The sequence below is a fragment of the Brassica oleracea genome, chromosome C4 (genome assembly GCF_000695525.1).
Source record: "Brassica oleracea var. oleracea cultivar TO1000 chromosome C4, BOL, whole genome shotgun sequence".
In the NCBI taxonomy this organism is placed as follows: Eukaryota; Viridiplantae; Streptophyta; class Magnoliopsida; order Brassicales; family Brassicaceae; genus Brassica; species Brassica oleracea.
In genome coordinates, this window is record NC_027751.1 from 49171537 (window position 1) to 49198410 (window position 26874).

General features: G+C 34.2%; 5 protein-coding genes, 1 long non-coding RNA gene and 1 other non-coding gene across 10 annotated transcripts; 1 reads left to right on the forward strand and 6 right to left on the reverse strand.

Annotated features, from left to right (window-relative positions):
- Nucleotides 1–1172: 1172 nt before the first annotated feature.
- Nucleotides 1173–1607, reverse strand: LOC106339133 (auxin-responsive protein SAUR15-like). Its single transcript, XM_013777941.1, has one exon. It carries the CDS (start codon nt 1542–1544, stop codon nt 1173–1175), a length of 372 nt encoding a protein of 123 aa, XP_013633395.1. The 5' UTR covers nt 1545–1607.
- Nucleotides 1608–4309: 2702 nt separating this feature from the next.
- On the reverse strand, nt 4310–4897 carry LOC106341232 (auxin-responsive protein SAUR15-like). Its single transcript, XM_013780039.1, has one exon. The coding sequence runs from the start codon at nt 4782–4784 to the stop codon at nt 4413–4415; it is 372 nt and encodes a 123-aa protein (XP_013635493.1). The 5' UTR covers nt 4785–4897; the 3' UTR covers nt 4310–4412.
- Nucleotides 4898–14133: 9236 nt separating this feature from the next.
- LOC106339653 lies at nt 14134–15254 on the forward strand. The gene has a single exon (XM_013778500.1). The coding sequence runs from the start codon at nt 14208–14210 to the stop codon at nt 14973–14975; it is 768 nt and encodes a 255-aa protein (XP_013633954.1). The 5' UTR covers nt 14134–14207; the 3' UTR covers nt 14976–15254.
- A 1280-nt stretch (nt 15255–16534) lies between these two features.
- On the reverse strand, nt 16535–17349 carry LOC106340119. The gene is made up of 2 exons (XR_001269308.1): nt 16901–17349; nt 16535–16829 (listed from the first exon to the last, which is right to left on the reverse strand). It is a non-coding gene; the product is annotated as an uncharacterized LOC106340119 (long non-coding RNA).
- An 892-nt stretch (nt 17350–18241) lies between these two features.
- LOC106342750 (cell division protein FtsZ homolog 2-1, chloroplastic) lies at nt 18242–20726 on the reverse strand. 3 transcript variants are annotated; one of them, XM_013781773.1, is made up of 6 exons: nt 20625–20726; nt 19336–20287; nt 19176–19266; nt 18976–19100; nt 18795–18887; nt 18242–18715 (listed from the first exon to the last, which is right to left on the reverse strand). In XM_013781773.1, exons 2-6 carry the CDS (start codon nt 20251–20253, stop codon nt 18521–18523), a joined length of 1422 nt encoding a protein of 473 aa, XP_013637227.1. In that variant the 5' UTR covers nt 20254–20287; nt 20625–20726; the 3' UTR covers nt 18242–18520. The 3 variants fall into 3 exon arrangements, with proteins under 3 accessions (XP_013637227.1, XP_013637225.1, XP_013637226.1); XM_013781771.1 differs by having other exon boundaries at nt 18275–18715; nt 18976–19103; XM_013781772.1 differs by having other exon boundaries at nt 18275–18715; nt 18976–19103; nt 19336–20332; nt 20625–20724.
- Nucleotides 20727–21347: 621 nt separating this feature from the next.
- Nucleotides 21348–24204, reverse strand: LOC106337881 (protein ABSCISIC ACID-INSENSITIVE 5-like). 2 transcript variants are annotated; one of them, XM_013776984.1, is made up of 5 exons: nt 24065–24204; nt 22085–23133; nt 21923–21994; nt 21809–21838; nt 21348–21697 (listed from the first exon to the last, which is right to left on the reverse strand). In XM_013776984.1, the coding sequence occupies exons 2-5, from the start codon at nt 23117–23119 to the stop codon at nt 21602–21604; spliced, it is 1233 nt and encodes a 410-aa protein (XP_013632438.1). In that variant the 5' UTR covers nt 23120–23133; nt 24065–24204; the 3' UTR covers nt 21348–21601. The 2 variants fall into 2 exon arrangements, with proteins under 2 accessions (XP_013632438.1, XP_013632439.1); XM_013776985.1 differs by lacking the exon at nt 24065–24204 and adding an exon at nt 23234–23337.
- Nucleotides 24205–24587: 383 nt separating this feature from the next.
- TRNAY-GUA lies at nt 24588–24671 on the reverse strand. Its single transcript is given in 2 exon segments — nt 24588–24623; nt 24635–24671. It is a non-coding gene; the product is annotated as a tRNA-Tyr (tRNA).
- Nucleotides 24672–26874: the final 2203 nt, after the last annotated feature.

Genomic DNA, 26874 nt, shown 5'->3' on the forward strand with positions numbered 1-26874 from the left:
AAAATCATTAATTATACACCAATTATGAAAAACTTTTGCATGAGGCTATAGTAGAGTTTTGTGATTTTGACAAATTATATGTGGCTATGTATTTTTATTTTAGTTGTTAATGTAAAATTTGTTATTGCAAAATAATGTATGTGACCTAAAAAAAACTCAAATCATATCATTTTAAAACATTAAATTGAAAAAGATAATATTTTAAACATTCATGCTCACAAAATTAACAGTTTAAACTATTACAGTAATTTTATCAACATAATATTTAAACTAATTTACTTGTTAAACATTACCGATACTATTTACTTGGAGAAAAAATGTGATGACATTATAATTTTTTTGACAATAACAATTATTTTTATTTAAAAATCGTTACTATTTAATCATAAAATAAGCCAAAAAAAATAAATTAAATAATAATTATGAAATATAAATAAATATAAACTATTAAAATAAATAAAATACATTGGTGATGGGGATGACGACTTAAAATGTGATGTAATACAAACGAGAGAAAATATCTACACCGCGCAACTAAAGGGATGATTGGTTGTGGCTGTAGATACTTTGGACAGCTAAAATTTAGTCTAGAGCTATATATGTCAACCAATTATAGGTATAAAGAGATTTATTTTCAGAGCAAAAAAATAGTGGTTTAGAAAGTTACAACAATGAAAGATATAACAAATAAATCTACAGATTAAATTCTACAGCAAAAAAATATAAAGTTACAGCATTTACTAGTCATTCCCCAAGGGTGTTCGTCCCTACGATCACAAATTTCACAATCAATCCTATAAATGATTATATCTGTTGACAAAAAGAAGTGATTATATCTGTTAAAATGATCATATATGTTGACAAAAATTGATTATTGTTGGGTGTGATCGTACCAGCACTAATGTATCGGATCCCATCATAATTCTGTAGTTAAGCATTTGGGCGAAAGTAGTACTAGGATGGATGATTTTCCGGGAAAACTTCGTGTTGCGTTCTTTTTTTTTAATTCATTAAAAAAAATTGATTATTATTATTGTTTTACCAGAAAAAAAACTGATTATTATTTGTTGATAAAAAATGATTTTACCTTTTCTTAGATAGGCAAGAAATACAAAATTTATTTATCAAAACGAAAAGAAAATGATCAAGAAGAAGGAAGAATTAATTAAGAATCAAAGAAGCTCCTCAACAAAATCGCCGAAATCGAAGTTGCCACTACAAGACTCGATGGCATTAACGACGTCTTGAAAAGCCGAGAGGCTACAAGGGACGACCAACATAACTTTCTGGTCGGAACAGTGAAACTCGTCACGTGACTTGTCGAGGAGCATCCTAAACAGAGGGTGATTCAAGTAGCTCATCGGGACCACCCGCCTCACGCGCTCTTCTCCTACATACACCGGAAACGTTCCCGTTGATGTCTTCGTCAGAGAAGTGTCGTCCCCCTCACCGAGCAGAACATACTCGGAGCCGCGTTCTCTAGTTTTGATGCTCTTCACTTTCTTGGCTAAGTTCTTGAATGAAGCTATTCTTTTTCCCATCATTTTGTTTTACATAAGATGATATTTTCCCCTCTGGAAACTCGTAAGATATATGTAAGAATTAAGATTGTGACGATGAAGAAATTAGAATAAGAAGGTGGTTGGTGATTCTATACCAAAGAATATTAGATGTATAAAAATGTAATAAAATACTAACATACACCCAAAAAACAATATAATAAAATGAGAACTGTTGAGCTTTTGACTTCATTTTTTTGTTTTCGAATTTATTTTTGGCTGAGCTGACTTGCTTATAATAGTGGGCTGCATATTTGGCGGAGAGAATTGTATATCTCGTAGCAAATCATTTTTATTTTTAAGAAAATCTCATAGCATATCTTGGTTACAGTGATATGTCTTTGGAGTTTGTAAATGAATAACTATGGCACCACTTATTATTACTTTTATACTCTCGTACATCAGGCAATGCCGTACCTGGAATATTAGGTCTTGTTCAAAAGTAGCATGAATCATATTTTTAATATTATAGTTTTATATATTTAAGGAAAATAGTTTTTAATTAAAAAATCTAAAGATAACTAAACTAAAAATAAAATTACATGAAAGTGAGTAAACATCTTCATTTTTCTTATTAATATTATTTAATATATAGGGGATATTATATGTACTACTACATATATATATAACTGAAACTTTTAGAATTGTGGAACCCTGCAACCAAATAGAACCCCTGTTGAACTGTTTCATGAAAATGTGATCAGGACCGAGCTGAGCAATAGGTTGTCACGGAGGTCTGTATTCGACTTTTCGAACATACGGTCGTGACATTTAATTTCATCTTTAAAACGTCATGTGCCTCTTTATTTTATTTTAATTTTATTCACCTGGTGTTATTATTATTAGATAGAATTGAAGATTACATCATTTAGAATACAAAAGTGGCTATTTTGATTCTTTGAACTGTTATCTAAACAGGCTAAATACCATAATCAAGTGTCCAAAAGAGGTAGACAAAACCCTAGAAGAAGGAAAACCAACTATCAGCTAAATACTATATCAGTTACGGTCTTACGGATCATGGTTATCCTGCCTTTCCTCTCTCCTTATTACTGCTTTTCTGAATGTTTTTGTTCACGTTTGGTTATTCATCTTTGTTGCTGTTAGTTCCTCATGTGTTACCTTCGTTGTTGATGCTAGTGAGCTTGTATCGCTTTCTCGTCAAGCTTTTTTGGTGGAATTTGTCTAAGAGGACTTTCCTGTGATTATGTTCTTTAGCTCAGTCTCGTCTCCCATTTCTCTGGTTCACCCGTGGTTATATTTTGGTGGATCTGTTTCAGCCATTATTTAGATTATGGCTAAAGTTTCATGTCATTCGAACTATTTGTTTTAGCATGTGCCTCCTTATTTAACTAGATAATTGCTTGTATCACAAAAATAAACCAATAGTTTATCAGTGATTTTTAAGATAACTTTATTATGAGATGGCAGCGGGAGCGACCAGCGATCAGAATTAACAAGGAAAGAGAGAGAATTTAAAAGAAAGGAGAGAAGAAGAAGTGAAGGAAATTTCTGTTTTCTGTCGCTGAGGAGAGAATGAAAAGAATAATAGCGACGCTGGTTTTTATGGCGACACCGGAAGCACCGTAGAGCTTTGATAATTTATGTCGCAGCGTCTCCTTTTCTCGGTCAAGAGATTAGCGAAGCAGAAAATTATGAACAATTTCTAGTCACTACTGATTTCAGTCGCATTCCACTAACGAACAGGGCCATAAAGTCTGGTTTACTGGTTTATACCAGTTATTAAGTTGAACTGGTTAAGTGATATTTTTTTTTTGGTAAAAGTTAAGTGATACTTAAGATAACCATATAAGCTAAATGTAACATATTTTTACAGTTAAGCTGGAGATTAATAACAAACTTTCTTTTCATCGTTTTCAACCTCTTTCTTGTATATATATCAAGAATTTCGATTATATAGCTTGATTCAAATGTTAGTGAAGAAGGGGGCATGCAGCTGCCCCCGACAAAATTTAATATTTATCAAAATTGTTAGTTAAATCACCAAAGTTTCATTAGATCAGCTGATGTTGCCATGTTGAAAATTTTTTTTCTGCCCCCAACAATAAATATTTCTGGCTCGGCCAATTAATAATAGTGGCCAAATATTTAACTTTCAAATAAGAAGTTGGTGATCATCCAATACCCTATCTGATATAAAGTTATAAACATAACTACAGGACGAATATTAATTAATTTATTGAAAGAAACAAAAAGTATGGAATCAAATAAGCAATATATAGGTAACTGGATATAAACAATAATTTTAAGTGTTTTACCAAAAAAAAACAATATTTTTTAGTGTTATGTTTAATTCTTACATATGTAATAATTTTTAGTGTTTTACCAAAAAAAAAACAATAATTTTTAGTGTCATGTTTAATTCTTACATATGTACATGTGCATCCAACCATGTAAATATATAATTTGGTAGTAGCTAAGAAGGCATAAGTAATGTCGTACTGTGTTGTATAAGATTTATATTCCCTCGCGAATATTGTAGAACAAAACTGCAATTCCCAAAATAACTCTAGTTTAATAAATAATTTATAAGAGAAAATTATGATATGTAATAGTTGTCTTAATTAATATGAATAAGATGGATTTTATCAAAACAAAAAATATGAACAAATAAAATTTTCAAAACTAATATCGATCCACCGAAGATAAAAAGCTTGAAAACATCTCATGAATAAAAAGGAAATCATTCCAAAAAATTGACAAAAAAAATGATTATATCTGTTGACAAAAAAAGGATTGTATCTTTTCCTAGAAAGATTTAAACAATACAAAAAAATTTACAATCAAAACGGAAAGAAATAATCAAGAAGAAGGTAGAAAATCGTTAAAATATCAAAGAAACTCCTCAACAAAATCGCCGAAATCGAAGTTTCCATTACAAGACTCGATGGCGTTGACGACATCTTGAAACGCTGAGAGGCTACAAGGGACGACCAACATAACCTTCTGGTCGGAACAGTGAAACTCGTCACGTGACTTGTCAAGGAGCATCCTAAACAGAGGATGCTTCAAATAGCTCGTCGGCACCACCTGCTTCACGCGCTCTTCTCCAACGTAGACAGCAAACGTCCCCGTAGACTTCTTCGTCGGAGAAGTGTCGCCCCCCTCACCGATCAGAACATACTCAGAGCTGCCTTCTCTCATTTTGAAGCTCTTCGCTTTCTTGGCTAAGTTCTTGAATGAAGCTATTCTTTTCCCCATCATTTTGTTTTACATACGATGATATTTTCCACCTCCGGAAACTCGTCTAAGATATGTAGAAGAATTAAGATTGGAAGACGAAGACAATAGAAAAGAAGATGATTGGTGATTTTATACCAAAGATTATATGTATATACTAAATATAAAAACTGGCAAGTTTTGACTTTTATACATTTTGTTTGTTTTTGTTTTTCCGAATTTTTTTTTCAGTGTTGACTTGGAATAGCGTGGTGCATTCCTTGGCGGAGAGAGAATAGTGAGTTTTAAATATTAAATAATTATGATAATAAATATGATATATCTCGTCCCAAATCATGGTTACAACTACATGATGTCTTTGGAGTCTATAAATGACTAGATATGGCACCAGTTATTATTCCTTTTAAACCTTTGTACATTACGCAAGCGATAGGTTATCACGGAGGTTCTTATTCAACTATTCGTACATATGGTCCGTGACATTTAAAAAAAAAACGTCATGTTTGATTCATCGTTACATATACATTAACACCGCACCTTGCGCAAGATCAACATTATATATATAAATTATTTTATGTATTAAATATTTTTACATATTATGAAATAATTAATATATATTAAATAATTAAAGTTCAGTAACTATTAAATATATAATTAAATTGGTGCGAACATATAAATTAATTTTATTAATCCAAAAAATATTTTTTTCTATATTTGATAGGATATGTAATTAAATTTAAATGATACTAACATAGATAATATATTATAGTATATTTTTAATATTAATATCTATTAAATGATGATTCCTACTCATATAGTTTTTTCGATCATTTATATCTTTTATAAAAAAAATTTAAATTACTGATAACAAAATTTTCATTGTGGAATTAATAGTTTTAGTAATTTATAATTAAAAAAAATAAGTTGTCAATGATCGTTCAAAACTTTTATCAAAAAAAATTGTTCAAAGTCAATTTTGAAACTAAAATATTGTATTTTATATGGTTTATAGCTTAATTTAAAATGATATATATATTAATCTTAATAATTAATTAAATTAGACTTTTTACTTATATAATTTTTGTAATCATTTGTATTTTGTCATAACAAAATTTTTAAACCATGGATCATAAAATTTGAATGTGAGACTCTTAGCAGTTTTAGTAATTTATAGCCGTTTGTAAAAATTCAAAATATAACATATACATAAAAAATTAAATTTTTATTATATGGTTATTGTGGTTGTTTAATTTATTTAATAGTTTAAAATTAAACAAATATGATAGAAGATACACTTTTTTTTATCAAATCTTTATTATTCAAAATCATTAATTGCCATATATACTTTAGCCACATTAGTCAATTCCGTAAATTTTATTTAAGGAAATAATAAAGTATATTAATGATGAATTTATTGTTAGTTTAATTAAAAGCTTATTATATAATTAGATGAACCAACATATTTCTCTAATGATTCTAAGAATCATCTTAGTGATGACATGTGGCTACAAAAAGAAGTTGTAATGCTTCTCAAATAATATATAGTGGATATATAGATTGCCCTTTATTCAACGATATGATTGCTTGTATCACAAAAATAAACCAATAATTATTAATGATTTTTTGATTACCCAAATAATTAAGCTTCAGATAAGGAGTTGGTGATCATCCAATGCCTTAAGTAACCGAAAAACCATCAAATGCCCTATCTGATATTAACATAACAATAAGACGAATATTGATTAATTTAATGAAGCAAAACAAAAGGTATGGAATCGGATAAGCAATAAACTCTAGTATTTTTAATTTCATGTACATATGCATCTAACCATGTCATAGAGTATTTGGTAGTAGGTGAAATGTCATAATTTAGTCAGTGTATAATATTTACACTCCTATTTTAATGATTTATAATAATATGCAAGTCGGAATCATCTAATAGCATACTGACATGTATGCATGAATTTGTTGATTAGCTTGGAAACATCTCATAAGTAAATAGGAAATCATTCAAAATTTTGATTAAAGTGGTTAGTTTGAGTGGTTGTATCGAACGAAAATTATTTCGTGACTATCTAATCTATTAAAAACAGAATGTAGTTTTTTTTTGGTCTAGGTCAAAAGTATATTGTGTTTAAAAATAAGAATTATGATTTGTAGGTATTGTATATATATATATATATATATATAGAAAACAACGTGTTTAGAAATAAGAAATCATGGTTTTGTGGATTTTTAAAATTTAGCATTAAGTTACTCAGTTGGATTTAGTTTATGTTAATTATTTGGATCTTGAATTTTTCAATGTAGAAAAGTGTTCTTTGGAAAGCCTCTTATATATTAAAAAGAGGTTATTTGTAATCTCATTTATATCAATTCAATTTAGTTTTATTTGTTTTGTTAGAGATAATTCAATTAATATTTATACTTTAATAGATATTTATATACGTAATTTAAATATTATTTTTATTGAATTTAGTTTTTATTTGACGAATACAATTTGCATTTGTACCTTATTTGAACATAAATTTTTCGACTCAGGAATTTTTATTAATATTATAAAATAATTAGTTGGAAAATTTTGCGAAGTCATAACCAAGTACAACGGAGAAAAAAATATTATTATCAAGACAGGCTTACACAGCTTATAGCGACTAGTGCTTTTTTTCTGTAAAAAACTTCTAGTGTTACCGTCCGTATATTAATTATTAATCATGTGTCGACAAAAAAAAAATTATTAATCATTTTAATAATCGTTTTCCTAGATTTTTTTTGTTTCGTATATATTCTTCATCCTTGTAAGTTGTAACCATTGTTGTTACTGGTTAGCATGAAGAGAAAATAAAACTGGTTAACTTTTTATCCAACTTTTTTTTTTTTGAAATTTTTTTTATCCAACTTTTACAACGTAATATTACATCGTTATTTTAAAACTTTTTGTTTTTAGTTTGTTAATGATTGGATCCAAACTTCCAACACCAACTTCCTAGGCTCCTAGCCTAGGTAGAGAGCATAAAGTGGGTACGTGAAAAAAAAAGGAATTTTAGAGAGATCATTTAATTCGGCTATCTTATTATACACATCACATATATAAAGTATTTATCTTAGAAGATTACTCTCATCTTATAAACTGTTTTTGTATTGAAATAGGCATATAGCTTTTATCGATGATGAAAATGTAAAGAAAACTAACACCATTTGTTGTTTAGAAGAGTACACTTATTTTTTTTCTCACGGTAACTAAAAAATATTAAGCTTTCAAAGTTTCATTTGAATATCTTTTTTAAAAAAATATTAATTATATTAAATCGACCCGATAAACAAGAATTTAGATTACAACCATGAATTGAACAAAATAACCTAAGTCATAAAACTTCTCGCTTGCTTCGTTCAACCCAACTCTCGGCACATTTTGCAAGTTCGGATTCTAAATTTCCATAAATCAATTGCTCTCAACCGTTGACGTTGATCAAATAAAGGTGAGATTCATCTCGTTTCTTCTGATGTAGGGGCTTCCGTTTGACGTTTCTGATGTAGCTAGCGACCGATGATCTCATCAATGGTTGTATTTCTAGACGTAAAAAAGGAGAGGAAAACCGAGAACACTAACTAAAGAATAGCGCTCTGTAAAACCTAGCTGTACACATCGCCTCCACCACCAAATCCAAGCTCGGAGAGAGGCCAAAGACCTCCAAACCGAAATCAGACCACAATAAAAGCGAGTCCGAGACACCAGCCGCACCTGATCCAGTAAAGCTCATAACCTGCAAACAAGCAATAGCAAGGCAGCACCACCGCAACAACCAAGTAGCTGACCACGGCCTGGGATGTGCTACTCCACCGAAAGGAGTCACCGGAGATCACGAGACCACGAAGACAAAACGCAGACAACACGAGCACTGCCAATCGCCGTCCTCGAGAACCGAAGCCCGGATACTTGCAACCCGTTAAGCATTGTACCAGTGATATCGCACAACAACAGAAATCAACACACAGAGAACATCCTAGTGAACTTTGTCGACAAAGAATCACTAGGGGACCAGAAAAGGAACTGGGAAGCTGAGGAACCAGAGGGTGGGAGTTCACCACTGAGCCTCAGAGAAATCCATAGACGACCTCACCGCAGCAACCTCAACGAACCACCACCTAAAGTATTAACACACGCCAATACCATAAGCTAAGAGCGTCCTCGAATTAAGGGCACCTCCGAGACACCCCTCGCGGAGGGAGACAGTTGCGGCTCACAAGACATCAATAATGTTACCACCAACTGCACCTGACGCCTCTCATCACCGACCTGGGAGCAAAGTCACCGACCGGAATAGAGCAGCTCCTCCTCCTTCACGCGCTGAAACTTCTCCAGACGGAAAGGATCACATGTATAACCCATAAAGCCGACTCTTCAGACAAACACACCTTACGCTGACCGCGTCAAGACTCTATCTCCAGCTGAAATCGCGGCGGCCCGGACCTCCTCTCAAGCGAAGACGAGAATGAGCGATCCTCCAGAGACTGAACCATCCACAAGACGGCCAAGGGAGCGAGATGTCAGAGAAGCAAGGAGAAGACATGATGAAAGGGAGAATGGTGGAGGCGCCGTCCGGACGCCGGACCCAAAGCTCAATTTTTAGATTTGTAAACTACAGAGAAAGCGAGGAGAGAGAAAGTCGAGCCTTAGTTATTGGGTATGAATTAAATCGACCCGATAAACGGGAATTAGTTAGGATTACAACCATGAAAATGTAAAGAAAACTAACCATAATATCTACTTGTTGTTTTCTCACAGTAACTCAAAAAGATTAAGCTTTCATTTGAATATCTACTTGCGTTTACAATTTCTGAAAAAGATGGTTGATAGATATAGTAAAATTTTATTTTATAAATTTTATACTAAAATAAGCGCTAGTATTTACCATGTTACATAGAAAAGAAAGAAACCGGAAAGACAAGGTTTAACTGTATAATATATATACATATATGCAATTAGCCTCATACGATAACTATACCATTTCTCTTTTATTCGACTATAAATCTTAATCTGAAAGAGGGGGGATGTAGGAGGGACAACAAAGGTTAAAAGGATCATTTGAAGCAGGAAAATGCTAAAATGTGGAAACAAGTGGAAGAATCATTGGACCATACTGGGCCAGGACCACCGCACTGTTGACTTTGTCCATAGTCGAAGGTCTAGAGCTTCTCGAAACTCTTCTAATGGCCCCATTAAACTCAAGTGATGTACTTAAAGAAACCTGTGGACTACGGTTTTTTCCGTTAAATGAATCAAGCTTTAGATTATATTCCAACACGTATTGGCTACTTGTATGACTTTGACTCTAATTTTCTCTACTTCCAATATGTTTGGTTTACTTTTGTAAACCTATTAGTCCCGCCTCTTTCTTTGAATATGCCTTAGCCTCTCAGCTAATCTTATTTTTGTGTGTTTTGGATTCATATATGACCAATTGGTCTTTGAGTAAAACTAGATCAGAAATTTCCTGATATAAATGAAGTTACAACAACTATTACCAATCGTCTTCAAATATTAAATAACTAAATAACCACATATTCAATCGGATAATATATAATGAACATTTTCCTCTAGCTTAATATCAGCTGTTATTCGATTATCTATGACTATACAAATGGTAAAACAAATATGGAGTTTATTAGTATGGTAGAACAGATGTGTATGTTATGTTAAACATTCTTTCATGAGTTCAAAAGATATTGGGACTATTATGGTAGAACGGATTTGTATTCCCATTAATTGGCCTTATCTTCAATATGCCAACATATAAGGAGTCGACGACATTAACAGTGTGGAATGTGTTCTATTACGGCGATGCATGCAAAATAACGTCATTTCAGAAAACCATCACACGTTTTCCCCGTTTTCTCTTAACATTTTCATCGATTACGAATGAAATTATCATAGTTGGTTGGATTCCGGAAGCAAATGTGTACCACCATATCAATGCATATTTTACAGGCCCGGTCCAGAAAATTCTAGGACCCAACAAATTTGTTAGGGATTCATGTTGCAACTTGCCAGAACAATGATAGCTAGCTAGTCACGGTTTCAAATAAGCGATGATTCTGATCGTGATGTTGATGGACATAGAAAGAAACTGCGTGTAACCAGTAATTAACCTAGTGCAAAACTGATTACGTGAGCGTTTTAAGTAGCTAAAGTAACTAATCAAATCAGATACGTGCATGCTAGATTAATCACTAATCTGAGTAATTAATTACATGACTAGTTGAATCATCGAGCTAGTTGATCGATTATGGTCAAATCCAAACGGTTTATTTTCTTCTCGTCTCTGATTAAACCACCTGGTTTAAATTTGCTTGTTCTTGGTTAAGGGCAAAGAGAGATTCTAAAACCCACAAAAAGTAGGTTTCTGGATGTGTGAAAAACATATGTGGAAATTAAGGAGTTCATACTCGCTTGATTGTTTCTGTGTATTTTAATTAGTCCATGGGTTGGACATTTGACCGCAAAACAAGCTTCAAACCTTTTGACGCTTATCTTACATTCTCGTCACAGATTACGTGAGGTTGGTCAAATAATAACTCGATGGGAACACTCCCTAGCTGTCTATTAGCTAATCCTCCTAGTATATTTCTTAAGCAAGTTTCCAAGATAATCAATGTCCCGTTTTTATATGACTACAAAAAAAGGAAATAATATTGACAACAAAATTAAAATAAATTAGTTGATTGAAAAGTCACGAACGTTATTGTTTCTAGGTAGCTAATTCTGTTCATACAAAAGGAAAACTAATCCTCAAAGTTTGACCAATATTTCGGAGAATATGGGAAGAAAAACTAATTAAAGCTAACACGAGGATGGGAAACTATAAAAATATTGAAAACAGTTAGTATTTTTATTTATATAAAATTTCCACAAAGCCAATCAGATTAGTCTGTATTTTTGGATTTTCTTTGCATAATTGTATATTTTATCAAATGATGCGATATAAAAAGAATATTAACACGTTATTCGTTGAGGGGTATTTCGTTATACTAACAATAATGCTGAAGATCAATAAAGTTAAAGAGATAAGCTGATCATCCAGGAATCTATCGCATTAAACGATACAATTTTCAACGTAAAATTATTATTTTGTCTTAAATTAGATTATAATTGAGAGGAAGAAATGTCAAAGTAAGTCGAAGTGTATACAGTACGACCCCTGAAGCGTGATATGTTGCATCAACTCAATTTTATGTATTAGTATTATTCTAAGTTGCATTTATTTTATCGAAACCGAAAATACAGGATTCTCTTGGACACATAAAACAAATAGATACGTTGTATCTAGAAGATATACAAGTCGGTGTTCTTTGGTCCACTGTTTTCAAATCGTAAAATTAGCTAGTATCTTTTAAATATCTTTATCCAGCCGGGAAAGTTTTTATTTACAGTGAAAAGGGTTCACATATGATCAACATAGTGTGGGTCAATTGGTTAGGTTAGGAGTAATATTTATTGCATCTGAAAGTAAGGAATTGGTATAGAAGCTTCCAAATGATTTGGTGCCGTTTCTATCCATCTTGATGGAGGAAAATCAAGAAGGATTATCATTATTATATCATGAGTCATCAGCTTACTGGATCCAATCCCTCGTAAAGGACGAATCTTTATCATGCTGGATTATGCATATATATCTTTAAGCCAAAACTAATCATCAGATTATCTCATTAATTAATGAGAATATACATATGAAAGAGAATTTTTTCTTTTTTAACGCCGGATATATTATTCTATTACAAATTCTGAGAAATATTACAGACGATTCTACCGCCGACAATTATACATGCCTTATAAGGATTCACGCCTCACTGCATCACCTGAGCTGTCGTATCGGATTCATGCTTAACGGTACTCCTTGCGCCATGTTGCAGATCTCTTGTATGTTGTTTTTTCATTAATTCGTATAATTCTGCATTTTATGGGAATTGAAACCTAGACCTCCTGGTGTAGAAGCATTAATGAATCGTTGGTTAAATGACCGGATAAGAGGACTTCCACGGAAAAAATCTTATAAAAAACGTACAGCCGTGAATTATATATCGATGTAAAAACTTAACACTGACACTAAAGAATTATTCAATTAAACATTTAGAATATATACTATTATTTTTTTAATTAATGAATCTGCAGGTGTAATGGAATCTCTTAACTAACATCATAAATTTGTAATAGAAATCCGGACCGAACCGACGGTCGGACCGGATTAAACCATGAACCGAAAATAATCTGGGTTGGGTTAATGCTAAAACCTAACTAAAATCGAACCAATTAAAAACTTCTATCGAATCGTCAAAAACCCGGGAACCGGCGACCCAATGAACCGACCAAACCCCAGTTCGTATATAAGCTAAAATTTTGAAACAATTAGTTTTCTTTTTTTTTTAAGTAAAAAAAGATTTATCAAAGATTAATAAAATATTGTCTCTCGTCCTTTTCTTTTATAGTATCTACGACTCATAAATTACAAAATTCACAAAGTTTAATATTCATGTCAAGATATTGTTTTTGTCTACTTCTCATTTTTTAAAAATTTTTATTTCATGATCACTTGTTTTGAAGACTTTAAATAGTTGAAACATTTTCGTTTCTGAAATTTGTATTTCAAAATATAACTTTTATCTAATCTGTATATATATATATTTTAAAATGTATTGAAGATTTAGAGTGAAAATATATACGAATAAAGTTTAAATGTGCTTTTGATATTGATTTTAGATTTTATTGTTATTTTTAAGTTTTTCTACACATTATGGTTATCAAACATTTTATTTGTTATGATCTATTTTTTAAAAAGATATGCATATTATTTATAAAACATCATTAAATTTAGTTTAATCTAAGTAAACCCGATCGAACCCAGTTCAGATCCGGTCGAACCACAATGATACATGACCCAAAAAAATTCTTGTTCGCTAGCCAGTCCAGTTTTAAAAACACCGAATAAAAGACATATACAGTATAATATTTTCTATTCTATACATGCAAAAATATGTATTATATTAGATTTAATCATTTAAATATTAACCGAAACACTATAATTTTATATTAGCAATACATCTTGTAAAATTGTCAGAGTATTTTTCTAGCTAAAATCTAAAGAATCTTTCCATGGTGATATTAAAAAGATTTTATATCTAGTCATCTAAATTCAATTCATATTAAACTGCCAATTACTTTAGTAAATCAGATTTACCATTAGTTTATAGCTACTCAATCATGTTAATGATTATTGTATTTGTATCTATCCGTCGGCGCTCCGTCCCCAGGTTTCTCGAGCTAATAACAAGACAAAAAAAAAAAAAATCTGAACAAAAGAGCCTTCTGTGTTTTTCATAATATAAAAAGAAACACCAACTCTCATCTCTTGTCTCTTCACCTCTTATCTCTCTCTAGTCTCTACAAGCTCTATGCCTCAAGTCGATCTTGAAGCCTTTGTTTGCGCCGGTGGCTCCGACGGGAAGATCGCCTGCGAGGAGTCTACCTTCGCCGATGACCCGGAAACTCGACCTTACAACTCCGCCGCGAGTCCGGCTGATTTTCCGCCCGAATCTTACTTCTTGTCCAAAGATGCTCAGCTCGAGTGGCTCACCGACAACGCCTTCTTCGACCGTAGAGAATCGCATAGAGGAAACTCAGTGAACAATATCAACTCGAACCCTAGCTCTCAACGGTACTCCAAAGCGTCGATCATCGGTTTGCCGAAGCCGCAGAACACGTGTTTAAACGAGGCCAAGCAGCGGAGAAACGTCAGCAAAACCGATAAAAACAAGAACCGTACGGGGTTCTTGAAACGGGTCGGGTCACGAACGAAGACGGATCTTTCGCTTCTTCGCGAACCTTCTTCTCCTAAAGTCTCGTGCATGGGTAGAGTGAGATCCAAAAGAGAACGTAGCCGCCGGATGCAACGTCAAAAATCGGTTCGACCGGAGAAGACAAACCGGGTCAAGAAACCCGGGTTCTTGGCGAGTTTCACAGCCATCTTCCGTACAGGAGGCGGCTGCAAACACGCGCCATCCCGTGGGACCCACACGCAGCCAAGTAGGGCACGTGGTGACATCAGGAGCCGGCTTCCACCGGAAAATGTTGAACCGGGAGCTTCCGGTTTGGGTGGGATGACCCGGTTCGCTTCCGGAAGAAGAGGGGATTTGTTAGGTGGGGTTGTTGACGTGTCGTGACAAGTGTAATGTTAGTGATTGGTTGGTTTTGGTGGGACCTGTTTTAACTGTTGTTGTGTTTGAAATATCGTTGGCGCTGACGCGGCAAAGTGGTGTAACGTTCTTCAGGAACACACGGCAACGCGATGGCGGTGATTCTTACCCCACCAACCACACTTTGTAATGTTTATGTAGATTTTTATTTCACATTATAATCATTGATATTTCTTTTTTTTGTTATTGTAAATTGTTAGAGAAATACATTTGTATTTATTGATCAGACAAAGCATACTTCTACCACCACTAGACTAATGGTAATTTCAGTTATATTATTAGAGCGAAGGAAGTCAAATTAGCAATCAAGCAGTTCATGGAAAATATTCGAACATCTTGTGAAGCTTTTGACTCTTTCACAAAGATTAAGTTGAAAAGAAAATCTGCAACTTAATCTTTGTGAAAGAGTCATCAAAACCTTCACAAGATGTTGAATATTTCACAAGTTGTAGAAAGATTAATTAAGTTGTAGATTTTCTTTTCTCTCTTTTCAAAAAAAAAAAAGATTTTCTTTTCTCGTTCCAATCATTGATGTACATTATTTTCTTGAGAAATAATTCAATTATTTAGTTGATTAACAATTGTGATTGACCACTAGACTAATATTTTCCCTATGTTTGAATGGTTTATTTTTTTATTTTCCAATAATGATATTAATACCATTTTTCTTTCTCACACATATTAAATATAATTTAATTATTTTTTCAAATGTTTTTCTTTAATTCATTTTGAAAAACAAAATAGATTAATTAAAGTATAAAATCTCAATTTTTTCAATACAATAAAAAATCGAAAACATTAATCTTATGAATAAAAAATAGTAATCTTTGAGGAGTGTTCTTTGTTTGTGATGCCAAAGCGACAAAGTCTTTGTGATGCCAAGGCACTTCCAAAGGTTACATCCACACGTCCCTTGCCTGATTCTTTGATCCTCTCTATATCATCCATCACCGTCACTCCTCTCACATAAGTTACTGGAATCTGTTAGGGGCATCTATTTCTATGTTTTCCATTGAAGCATAACAACTAAATTCAATGGTTTTACTAACATCAAAAACATCATCAGTTTGCTCAAGCGAGTAGAGCACAGTTGATTTTTGAAAATGGGTGTGTTGTTCACCGGTGAGTAGTTGACATGTTTTATCTTCAAGTAGAGCACTGTTTTGTTTTGTAGTAGTATTGTTTATGTACATTTTTCGCATTTCAATCATTTAAGTATATATATTTTTTGGTCAAAAATCATTTAAGTATATTCTTTTTCTTGCTTGCGTTGTAAATTTTTAAAGAAGTCCGGTTTAGCTTAACCAATGAGACTTCCGTTTCTTCTCTTGTCACTTGTATCTCTATAAGCTTAGACCAAAGCAATCTATCAAAACACATTTGATGTTGACAAGTATGAGATATGAATTGAAACCAAGTCAGGTTATTTTTTGTTATAACACTTTTAAAAATCTTTTCTTTCAACATTTAGATTGATGCAAGTAGATTTGTTTATAGGCTTGACAAGAGCCACAAAGAGATAAAACAGGACAAATAAAATAGTGTTTCTACATCTGATTCCATATAATTGATGTACATAGGGAATGGAGTTAAGCAGAAACCACTTAGGGAATGGAGTTAATTCATAAGTAAAAAATCGACATAAAGATCCATGATGAGCTGAAAAGGATGATCAAGTGGGAAAGCAACAGATGTAAATATCCACCACCACGAATAGTTCCCTTAAAATAATAGCAAGCCGACACTTAAGAAGCTGGCCAGGACTCAGGACGACAAATAGGCCTCACACCCAGCAAAATCCACATTCACCAAACCATGAACCTGAAAAGCGAAAGACAAATAAGATAGCTGTTAAAAGCATTTGCTATGACATTAGCTTAGATTAAAGAGACCATATCTGAACCATAAAGAGCCTCTTCTTTGCTCTCCCTAGCAGCAATCATACACAAATCTCGAGATTTCCTCCATACTCGGTAAAAACCCACAGAACATGAGTTATATTGTGGGTTTTGGGGGGAGTGGTACTCAAAATATAACTCATATTCTGAAGGCTTTTACCGAGTATGTAATCAATCATTTTACTATGCTTTGCTCTGAAAGTAAAAAAGATAATTGCGATCTTGAGATCTGAAGTGACGTAGGGCATGAGTATGGAAGAGAAGAAACCTTTGTTAAAGATAGAGAGAGAAGCTGTTTAAAACGAGATCATAGAATGGACAAACCAAGAGGAAGGATTTGTGATGGCTCTCCTAGTGTTGGTTGGGACATTTATTCTGTTGTTGTCAAAGAGAAGATGATATGTGTGGTAGAGAAAGAAAGAAACAAGATACGAGGAGAGAGTGTTAGGCAATGATTATAATCAAACATCATCACAAGGTAGGCCTGGCATTTTAACCTGGACCCGAAAATCTGTACCGGAACCGACCCGAAGATACCCGATCCGAAACCGAACCAAAACTTTACAAGTATTTTTGGGTCTAAATTTATTTTACCGGAAAAAACTGAAAGGAACCAACCCGAATAAACCCGGACCTGAAAAGAACCGACCCGAATATATCCGACCTGATAAGAACCGATTTGTACACGAGTTAAAAACATATATATCCAAAACTATGATTTTTTGTGTTCTATTATATATATATATATATATATATATATGTACATATATATATATATTATTTTATTTTTTAGTTGAAATATTTTTTGTTAATAACACTTGTTATTATTTTGTAACATTTTTTAAGTAATATGAATCTTTAAAATATAAATTTAGAGTTTAAAAATGTTTTATTTTAGTTATTAATAGTTTCATTTAAGTTATTTTGTAAAATTTTAGATATATATAACAAATATCGACTAAATTTGATTGAGTTGGATATGTCATGTCCTTTTCATATCCTAAATATCCGAATACGAGTCGTACCCGATATGGATCCGAAAAATTACGGGTATTTTATGGATATTTTAATTATAGATCCAAGCCAACCCGAATCCGAGAAGAACCGATCCGAACCTGAACCAAAAATTTATAAATACCTATTGGTCCAAATGTTTAGGATCCGAAAGACCCGAATCGAAAATTTCTAAGTACCTAGTGGGTCCAAATGTTTAGGACCCAACCCAAAAGGAACCGGCCAAAACCCAACCGAAGATCCGAACCCCAGGCCTATCACAAGGTCACAACAGCTTAAGTGTGTTGAGTGTTATATTTTCCTAACGCGCGCGATATAAAGTGGTCAACCACTGCTGATAATACAGATTTGCAGTTCATACATAAGAGACTTTTGTTTTATTTTTTGAAGTCAAAGAGACATCACATAACAAATCATCATAATATCACATCTCTAAAACAAAAACCTATTGATCACATCACATAACAAATCATCATAATAGCACAGCAGGTAGGCATCATTACACACCCACACAAATCTTGATCATACATCAAAACATCTTCCTGTAATCTCAAAGAGACAACGTTGCTCTGCAGATAGTGATCATATATCTCAGACTTATTAGACTCGAGGATAGCGAGAGCTGCCTTTCTTCTTCAAGAACTCTGGAATCTCCACCGAACCACCATCTCTAAAGGAGGAAGAAGGTCTTCTTGTAGCTCCAGTTGAGGCAGTATCTGCTTGTGCCATCTGAGCCGCCCTTCCTTCTCCTTCCTCTTGTCGCTTAAAACCCGTTGCTATGAGAGTTATGCTCACCTTGTACCAAAAAACAATCAATTTCTACCATCTCCAAAGGCCATATAAGTTAGTTAAAGACGAATCAAAAAGGACATACTTGACCGGTGAGGCATGGATCCACAACAGCTCCGAATATAAGATTAGCAGTTGGATCAACAAGATCATATATAACTTCCGCAGCAGCATTTACCTACAAAGGGCACCATAGTCTAATGAGAAACATGTAGACACCAAATGAGATAAAGAAACACATATGAGAGAGAGAGAGAGAGAGAGACCTCGAACAATGTCAAGTCGGTTCCACCAGTGATGTTCCAAACGATCCCAGTGGCTCTCTCAATGCCAATATCTAGCAACGGTGACTGGATTGCGTTCAGTGCAGCATCTCTTGCCCTACTCTTCCCTGCTTGATTACCATTTACATTAGCACACAAGACTATATAGTGGTTATGAAACTATAAGCAGACCAAAAGCTTACCTGTTGCAGTTCCTATCCCCATCAATGAAGAACCTGCATTCGCCATTATAGCTCTCACATCAGCAAAATCCACATTCACCAAACCAGGAATCTGTAAAAAAAAAAACAAAGACAAACTATTAAATCATTCTCCATACACACACATTAAAAAAGCCATTACCGTGATGATATCAGAGATCCCACGAACTCCCTGGCGAAGTATATCATCAGCTAGATTAAAAGCCTCCGTCACAGGAGTAGACTGAGAGACAGCCGTAAGCAGCTTATCATTCGGAATAACAATGAGAGTGTCAACATTGTCTCTCAGTGAAGCAAGCCCTTCTTGAGCCTGCACCGCTCTTCTTCTCCCCTCAAACGAGAACGGCGTTGTGGCAATACCAACAGTCAGTATCCCCATGGCTTTAGCGATTCCAGCGATCACAGGAGCTGCTCCAGTACCAGTCCCACCTCCCATTCCAGCTGTGACAAAGACCATGTCTGAGCCATAAAGAGCCTCTTCAATAGCTTCTTTACTCTCCTTAGCAGCGTTCATACCAATCTCCGGATTCCCTCCAGCACCTAAACCTCTAGTCAGCTCCTTACCAATCTGCAGCCTGTTCTCAGACAAAACAGGAGACATCCTCATAGCTTGAATGTCAGTGTTCACAATCCAGAACTCTACTCCCATCATCTCGCTCTCTATCATACGGTTCACAGCGTTTGATCCACCACCTCCCACGCCAATAACTTTAATCCTCGCCTCATTATAGCCACTAGGAGCAGAGGGCTCGTCAAAGTCCTCGGTGACAGGAACCACAGAACTAGTTTCTTTCCTGGGGTTGGGTACTGTGTTGGCTCCTCCTCCTCCTCCTCCTCTGAGCATGGATATCTCAGGGTGGAGGTTTAAGAAAGGGTCTTGGCTATGGGAATGCCTTGGAGAAGATTCAGATCTCTGAGCAGCAGCAACAAAGGACCCGTTTTTCTTACTCTCAGTCATCTTCAAGGAGTGTGATCTGCCTAAAGGTGATACATTCTTTCTAAGAACAGCGAGGAGACGAGTGTCGGAAGGAGTAAAACACGGTGAAACGTAAGTAGCCATCTTGATTCTCAATCAGTGATTGTTTCCTTCTTACCTAACAAGAGACCTTGTTTCAGTGAAACTGAGGTTCTCAATTAAGCTGCAGCAATCAAAGAAGAATGACTACTATACACTACTCATCATTTCTTCGAGTAAAACTATATAAAGGATGAAACTTTAGCTCGGAGAAATCGAAATTGCAAGCGAGGGAGTTATGGATTAGGAGAAATTCGAGATGGGTATTGAGGAATTTGCAGCATTACATGAAGAAACAAGTTGAGATACAATAAAGTTTTGATTTTTTGGCTCGAAACTCAAATTGAAAAGCGATTGGTAAGCGGCTAAACGAAATGAGAAGAGTAAGGGAGAGAGAGAGAGAGAGAGAGAGATACCTGAGAGGAACAGAAGAGTGTGGAGAATAGAGGAGAAGGAGCTTGAGGAATAGAAAACCCCTTGGACGGAGGGTTTTGGTGTTTTCTGCCTAAATATCTCCTTTCACCCCAAAAAAATACACCTCGATAAAAATTGAAAAAATAATTTCTTTTCTTAATAATAATATCACTGTCCAGAGTAAATTATGTTGTATAGTTGGGTTAAAAATGAACAAATTTAAAATTCGTGTTTAGTACAATATTGTTTTTTTTTTCTTCTCTACTGCTTAGAATGTTAATAATTTTTCTTATCAGATGTTTAATTGTTTATCATATTTTAATGTATATATCTTCCATTGGTTTAAAAATGTATGTATCTATATTTGATTTAAGCTTTTACATCTTAATTGTTTATATAAACGATGTTATCAGTTGAATTTTGTATTTACCATGCAACATGATAATATGGAAAGATTGTTTTTCTCTTTTTTTTTTGTAAATCATACTAAATTATAGATCCTCGGATATTATATTTCTTAGTGCATTCATAGTGGTCAATCATAATTTAAATCAGTCTTTCAACTTTTAAGAGAAAAAAAAAACTCAAATCTTAAGAAGATAGTATACGTCATCAACTCATCTTATACAGTACTGAAAATCACTAATATTTGGACCAAGAGTAGTGTGGTCACGGTTTGAGTACTCACCGAAGGAAGATACAAACTAAAACATACCCTTGGGAAGGATTGTAACTAAAACTAGTAACATATAACACTTGCTATATTCTCCGAAGATTCATAACGTTGAAACAGAGAATCACTTTCTTGTCGACAAGAACACAAGTAGAGAAGATCAGAATATGTTCCTTCTACCAACACATAGAACATCAACGTACAAGATTTATATCTCTCATGTCTCATGACAAAACAAACCAACCTAACAACACCATATCAAATCATCAGCTTTTCCTCTCTGTCTCTCACTGTTTCTTTGTTTGTTCAGAGCGGACAACTCGGATTCCTCACCAATGTCCGCAGCCTCCCGCTTGCTTTAGGTAACTTCGGTTGTGCTCTAGTCTTCAAACTCTCAAAATACTGCAACCATATAAATCAACAACAACTGTAATCTCACCAAGACACAACACATATGTTCCAAAAAAAAATACAAAAACTCATAATAGCTTGTTGTAGCAAAATCATTTTTACCTGTTGCTTCCTTTTCCTCTCCAACTCTCCCTGATGGTACAAAACAAAATCTAATTGTTACAATCCTAATCATAAAATAAATAGTTTTAAAACCAAAATTAAGATAATTAATACCAAAGCAAGTTTTAGCTGAGCGTTCTCTTCTTTCAACTGGTTTAGTTCTGCTTCCAACTCCACTGTATATGCCTTCACCAAGAAAATAATAACAAATATTATCTCTTCCACTAAAATGAATATTCATAGTCATTTTAAAACAATATTCATTTTAAAACTAACCTGCTTTCTTGCTCTAGACCTAGCCGCAGACTCACGGTTCTTGATCATCCTCCTCTGCCTTCTCTCAACCACCTTCTCTACCGGACCATCCACTACTCTTTTCCTTCCCCTTATCCCTCCCATATCAACTCCATACTGTCCTCCTATGTTATCCACTTGCCCATGTCCTAACCCCTCTGACGACACCGGGCTTAACGGTCCAACCATCGCCATCTGCTGTCCACTCGCTCCAAACCCACCACCGCCATAGCAAACACCTGGTTGAACCGGTGGTGCCTGCTGATAGCCTCCTCCTCCTCCTCCTGTTCCTTGAAACGCACCGTAAAGCTGTTGCTGCTGCGTAGATGATGCGGGTATAACACTAGACGGGGTCGGGTTCAGGATAGGTTTAGGGTTAGTGGGATGCTCTCTAACCACACCAGCCTTCACCAAGAAATCCTCAAGCGTCATCTCCCCAAACGTTGGTTGCCTAGCCGCACTCTCGCCACCGCCTTTGTGAGCATTGTTCTGACCATTACTACTACTACGACCATTGCTGTCTCCACCACCACCACCTCCTCTATGTATCTCAGACCAAACCTCATCAACAGTCTTCCTACAAAGCGGAGATGGAAGTGTCAACGAGCCTTGTCGTGGAAGACTCGACTGCTTCGCTATCCCTGGCCTCTTATTATCCCTTTGGTTAGCTGAAGAACCACCACCACCAAAGACTCCACTCTCACCTCCACCATTGTTGAAACCATTATGATTCGGTGGAACGGGATGAGAAGCTGCGGCTTGCTGGTTGTTGTTGTTATTCTCCTCAGCGTTCCAAATAGAGACGAGAAACTCGTCCATGTTCATGGACCCAAAGTTCTTGCCGTTCTCACAGAGAGCGTGTTGGAACTCGTCGAGGGTCAATGAGTAGATGGATGATTGTCTTCCCAATGAAGTAAACGGATGACTCTCTCCTCCTTCAGCTCCAGCTCCTCCATTACGTCTTGTCGATGACTCTACTTCTCGTCCAGACATTATCTTTGTCTCTCTAACTACCATTTACCAATTACCAGCTGCATATAAACAACATTAAAGATCAATAATTATACACTACCATGTTATCTGGATTCTAATATAAATAAATGAATCTTCATACTATATAACCATAGTTACAATTTTCAAAATAAAACCATATTATTATGCTTATATTAAAGCTCAACGAGCGAGATAATGTAATGAAAAAGCTATCTCGTGAACTGGTAACGTAATGGTGTGATTTACAGATGCGTAACATTTAAGTGTTACATGAAAATAGTATCAGATGGTATCCAAGTCGGTCCACGTGAAAAAAGGAAGAACGGTCGACATCGTGATAGCGACAAGCGATACTAAATTTAGAAGCAAACAAACTAATAATTACTCATTTCAATAAAGGTTCCACTTCCAAAAGAGGAAAGTATCATACCCCACTCGTTTTCCACTTAAAGCGAACTTATCAACAACACATATTTGTTTGCCCTCTTTTTTTATGAAAACGTTATTATCTTCTGTGAACCTTATTCGGGCTGTACAAAATTAATTTATAGTTTAATCTAGTAAAACTAAGAGTCATTTTTTTATCACTCTATTACAGAGTACGAGTGCCACTTACTTTCATGTTTATCCAACTTACACATAGAAATAAATTAATTTGATTTCGCATAGAAACAAATATTTAAACATACCTTTTCAAATTAGATAGGACAAAAGATTCAGAGTTGAAGATGAAATGAAAATATGATTAAACAACAAAGCTACGTACTATATATGAAATAACATCTTAGAAATGAGCAACAAGACTAATCAAAAATATAAATACTCTCTATCAAATCAAACATACTTAATTACGTAAACTTAGCTACAGATAAATAAATAGTTTCCTCTCTAAAGCAGTCTCCTAATCCAAAGACATATATTCCTCAAGATCTTGAAAAAAAGTAACAATAGTAGTCGTGGGACGAGGACCTGAGAATTAAATGTTTTCCAAAACCGGTGGCTCTGTGTTCCTCCTCCTTCACATAGATTCTAAGCCGCCGGAGAAATTTAACTAAGGATATTTTTTTGTCAGGTGTTCTAAAGGAGAGAGAGCAAGATGAAATGTTAGAGGGGAGGAGGTAAAAGAAAGTTAAGAATGTATTTAAGTTCACCGTGAAGGTCAACATCTTTTTGTCTAAAGTTATCTCTCTAACCAATGAGATTTCAAAGACATGCAAACATATAGAAGTCCAGGTCCAGGCCCATGATCAGAGGCTAAAAATCAGCTCGGCATAGTCCGACACGTGTTGTACACGTGTTTTGTTTATGTTTCTTGGAGTGTCATCTCTTTGGGTGGACACGTGTGACTCTCTGCTACAAAATGTTTTTTTTCCTCTAAATATCTGGATTCTTACGTAAGCATAGCACCGTAGCACACTTAGCACATGAGAAACTGAATTACATGGTTCATTATTCTGTTTTATAAACAATAAAAATATTTGGAAAAAAAAAATCCGACCTGCCGGAATCGAACCAGCGACCTAAAGATCACAGCAACTACTACAGTCTTCCGCTCTACCAACTGAGCTAAGGTCGGACGTTGAAACAATTACCAATTACTTAATTTTGATGTATGGTTTCTTATTGTGGGCTATTGTTTTGCATCCTATGAATATTCATTATGGGCCCTTACTTGGATCATTTTCTCGATAACCAAATGAAACCAATACACCTAGTCCTTCCTTCATATCCTACAACAATGTTGTGATATCAAACGTGATCTTTAAACTGGTGGCAAAATGATCAGTAGATTTTGACATGAGGATCATCACAAAGAAGATTTGTAATTAGTACAGGCTATAATAGAGCTGTGAAGGCATTGTCGTGCCTGCAACTATCTGATCCATGGACAAAGACTATCTTACAAATAGCTTTATCTCTGAGAACACCATACTCTTTGTAAGCCAAATGTCTTCCTGCCTCTGAGCTTAGTTCTTGTTGCTGTGACCGATGGAGCAACAGGAGAACCACATAGCTTTGGAGGAGGAGGCGGGATTGTCTGATAAGTTGAAGCAGCCATCCCAACAACAGCTTGTCACCTGGTAATCAAGAATCAGCAAACAGAAAATGTGTCTCATGTCTATGAAATGAATCTTCAAGCGCAAGTAACAATGATGTGAATAAGTGCTGTCTCTTGAGACCAAATAAGTTGAAGTGATTTTAATATCCATAATTATTATGCATCTTCTAATTGTCAATAATCTAATCATCATGTCATAATTCTTGAAAAAGATTCTGGAGTTTTTGTCACTATTCTCTCCATCGCTTAAAACAAGAACTTCGAAAATATAATGGAGATTTCAAAATGGAAGATGTGAATGATCAAAACCTGAAAAGCAGGAGCTCGCGGAATCTGTAGACATTATTGCCAAGAGGAGAGAAGTAGGTAGAAAGTGAGAAGAGAGACAGGTATTAATACAGGTTACTTGTAACTATTAGAAAAGTTGGTCGTTTCTTGTTTGTTTGGTTAATCCACTGTAATAGGAATTATTATCACGTAATCCGTTGATTAGAGCATCTCCGATGTATTACTCAATTTTCTACTCCAAAATGGAGTAACTCCAAAATAGAGTTAAGTTTTACTCCAATGTATTACTTCATTTCCCACTCTAAATTAGAATATTCCTAATATTTTATATTTTATATTTATTTAAAAATTAGTAGTATCGCCTTTCATTTATACTATTTACAAAACAATCCATTTTCAGAATGTAATAATTATATTAAATACAATATTAACCATAATTAATTTTTTATTATATAAATACTCGACAAGGTTTATAAAGAAAACATTTATTACATTAAAAATTACATTACATAGCTTAAACACAATAATACATCAACTTAAATTATTCATTAGAATTAGTATAATTTTCCCACAAATGATCAACTAATGCATTTCGAAGTAAGAAATGAGCTTCTTTATCTTTGATTTTTCTGAAACGGGAAAGAAACTCTTGGAATCTCGCATTATTATTTCCTACAATTTCAACTTCTGGAGACGGAACTTCTCTTTCAACTTCAATTGGCGCCTCGAGATCACGTTCATCCTCGATTATCATGTTATGTAAGAAGATACATGTAGTCACAATATCATGGAGTACATCTGTTATGTTTTATATTATATATATTTTGTTGCATAAAATAGTTCATTAGATGGCTATATATATAATTAAGAAATGTTAACAGTAAATTTTATAATATATATAGTAAAATAATATTAATATACTTATTTATAACAATTTTACTGAAAATGAAAATATTTAAATGTGGAGGACCATTTTATAAATAAAAAAGTTCAACTCCATTTTGGAATAATGAGTTGGTTTACTCCATATTTGGAGTAATCATGTCTATTACTCTATTTTGGAGTGGAATTGAAGATGATTTTATTGCAAAATGGAGTTTGGAGTGGATTTTGGAGTAGGGATGCTCTTAACAAAGGACCATTAGAGAAAAATAGTTTTACCAATACCATCATGCAACCAAATAACTTTGTAAATATAAAATTAGACCGGAAAGAAAAACATATTAAAGCACTAATGTTGTGTTTCTAAATACACTATAAAACATATCATTTGCTCCAAACATGTTCTGAAATTTCGAATTGTTTTCAAACCATTGTTTATTTATGACGGTTGGTCGGTTGCTCACTGAAATACATCTATATATAAGACTATACATAGCAACCATTGCATGGTAAACATATAATATATCCAAAGTGCTAAAAATTTCCCAAC

What these genes read in the sequence shown, in the direction of transcription:
- LOC106339133 (XM_013777941.1), bottom strand. Translation starts at nt 1,544, where the DNA reads ATGATGGGAAAAAGAATAGCTTCATTCAAGAACTTAGCCAAGAAAGTG.
- LOC106341232 (XM_013780039.1), bottom strand. Translation starts at nt 4,784, where the DNA reads ATGATGGGGAAAAGAATAGCTTCATTCAAGAACTTAGCCAAGAAAGCG.
- LOC106339653 (XM_013778500.1), top strand. Translation starts at nt 14,208, where the DNA reads ATGCCTCAAGTCGATCTTGAAGCCTTTGTTTGCGCCGGTGGCTCCGAC.
- LOC106342750 (XM_013781771.1), bottom strand. Translation starts at nt 20,253, where the DNA reads ATGGCTACTTACGTTTCACCGTGTTTTACTCCTTCCGACACTCGTCTC. An exon ending in GGATCTCTGATATCATCACG is followed by an intron (nt 19,267 to 19,335) that starts GTAATGGCTTTT and finishes TTTTTTTTACAG; the next exon opens with ATTCCTGGTTTGGTGAATGT. An exon ending in CCGACTTGACATTGTTCGAG is followed by an intron (nt 18,888 to 18,975) that starts GTCTCTCTCTCT and finishes TGCCCTTTGTAG; the next exon opens with GTAAATGCTGCTGCGGAAGT.
- LOC106337881 (XM_013776984.1), bottom strand. Translation starts at nt 23,119, where the DNA reads ATGGTAGTTAGAGAGACAAAGATAATGTCTGGACGAGAAGTAGAGTCA. An exon ending in CTCAGCTAAAACTTGCTTTG is followed by an intron (nt 21,839 to 21,922) that starts GTATTAATTATC and finishes TTGTACCATCAG; the next exon opens with GGAGAGTTGGAGAGGAAAAG. An exon ending in AGAGGAAAAGGAAGCAACAG is followed by an intron (nt 21,698 to 21,808) that starts GTAAAAATGATT and finishes ATATGGTTGCAG; the next exon opens with TATTTTGAGAGTTTGAAGAC.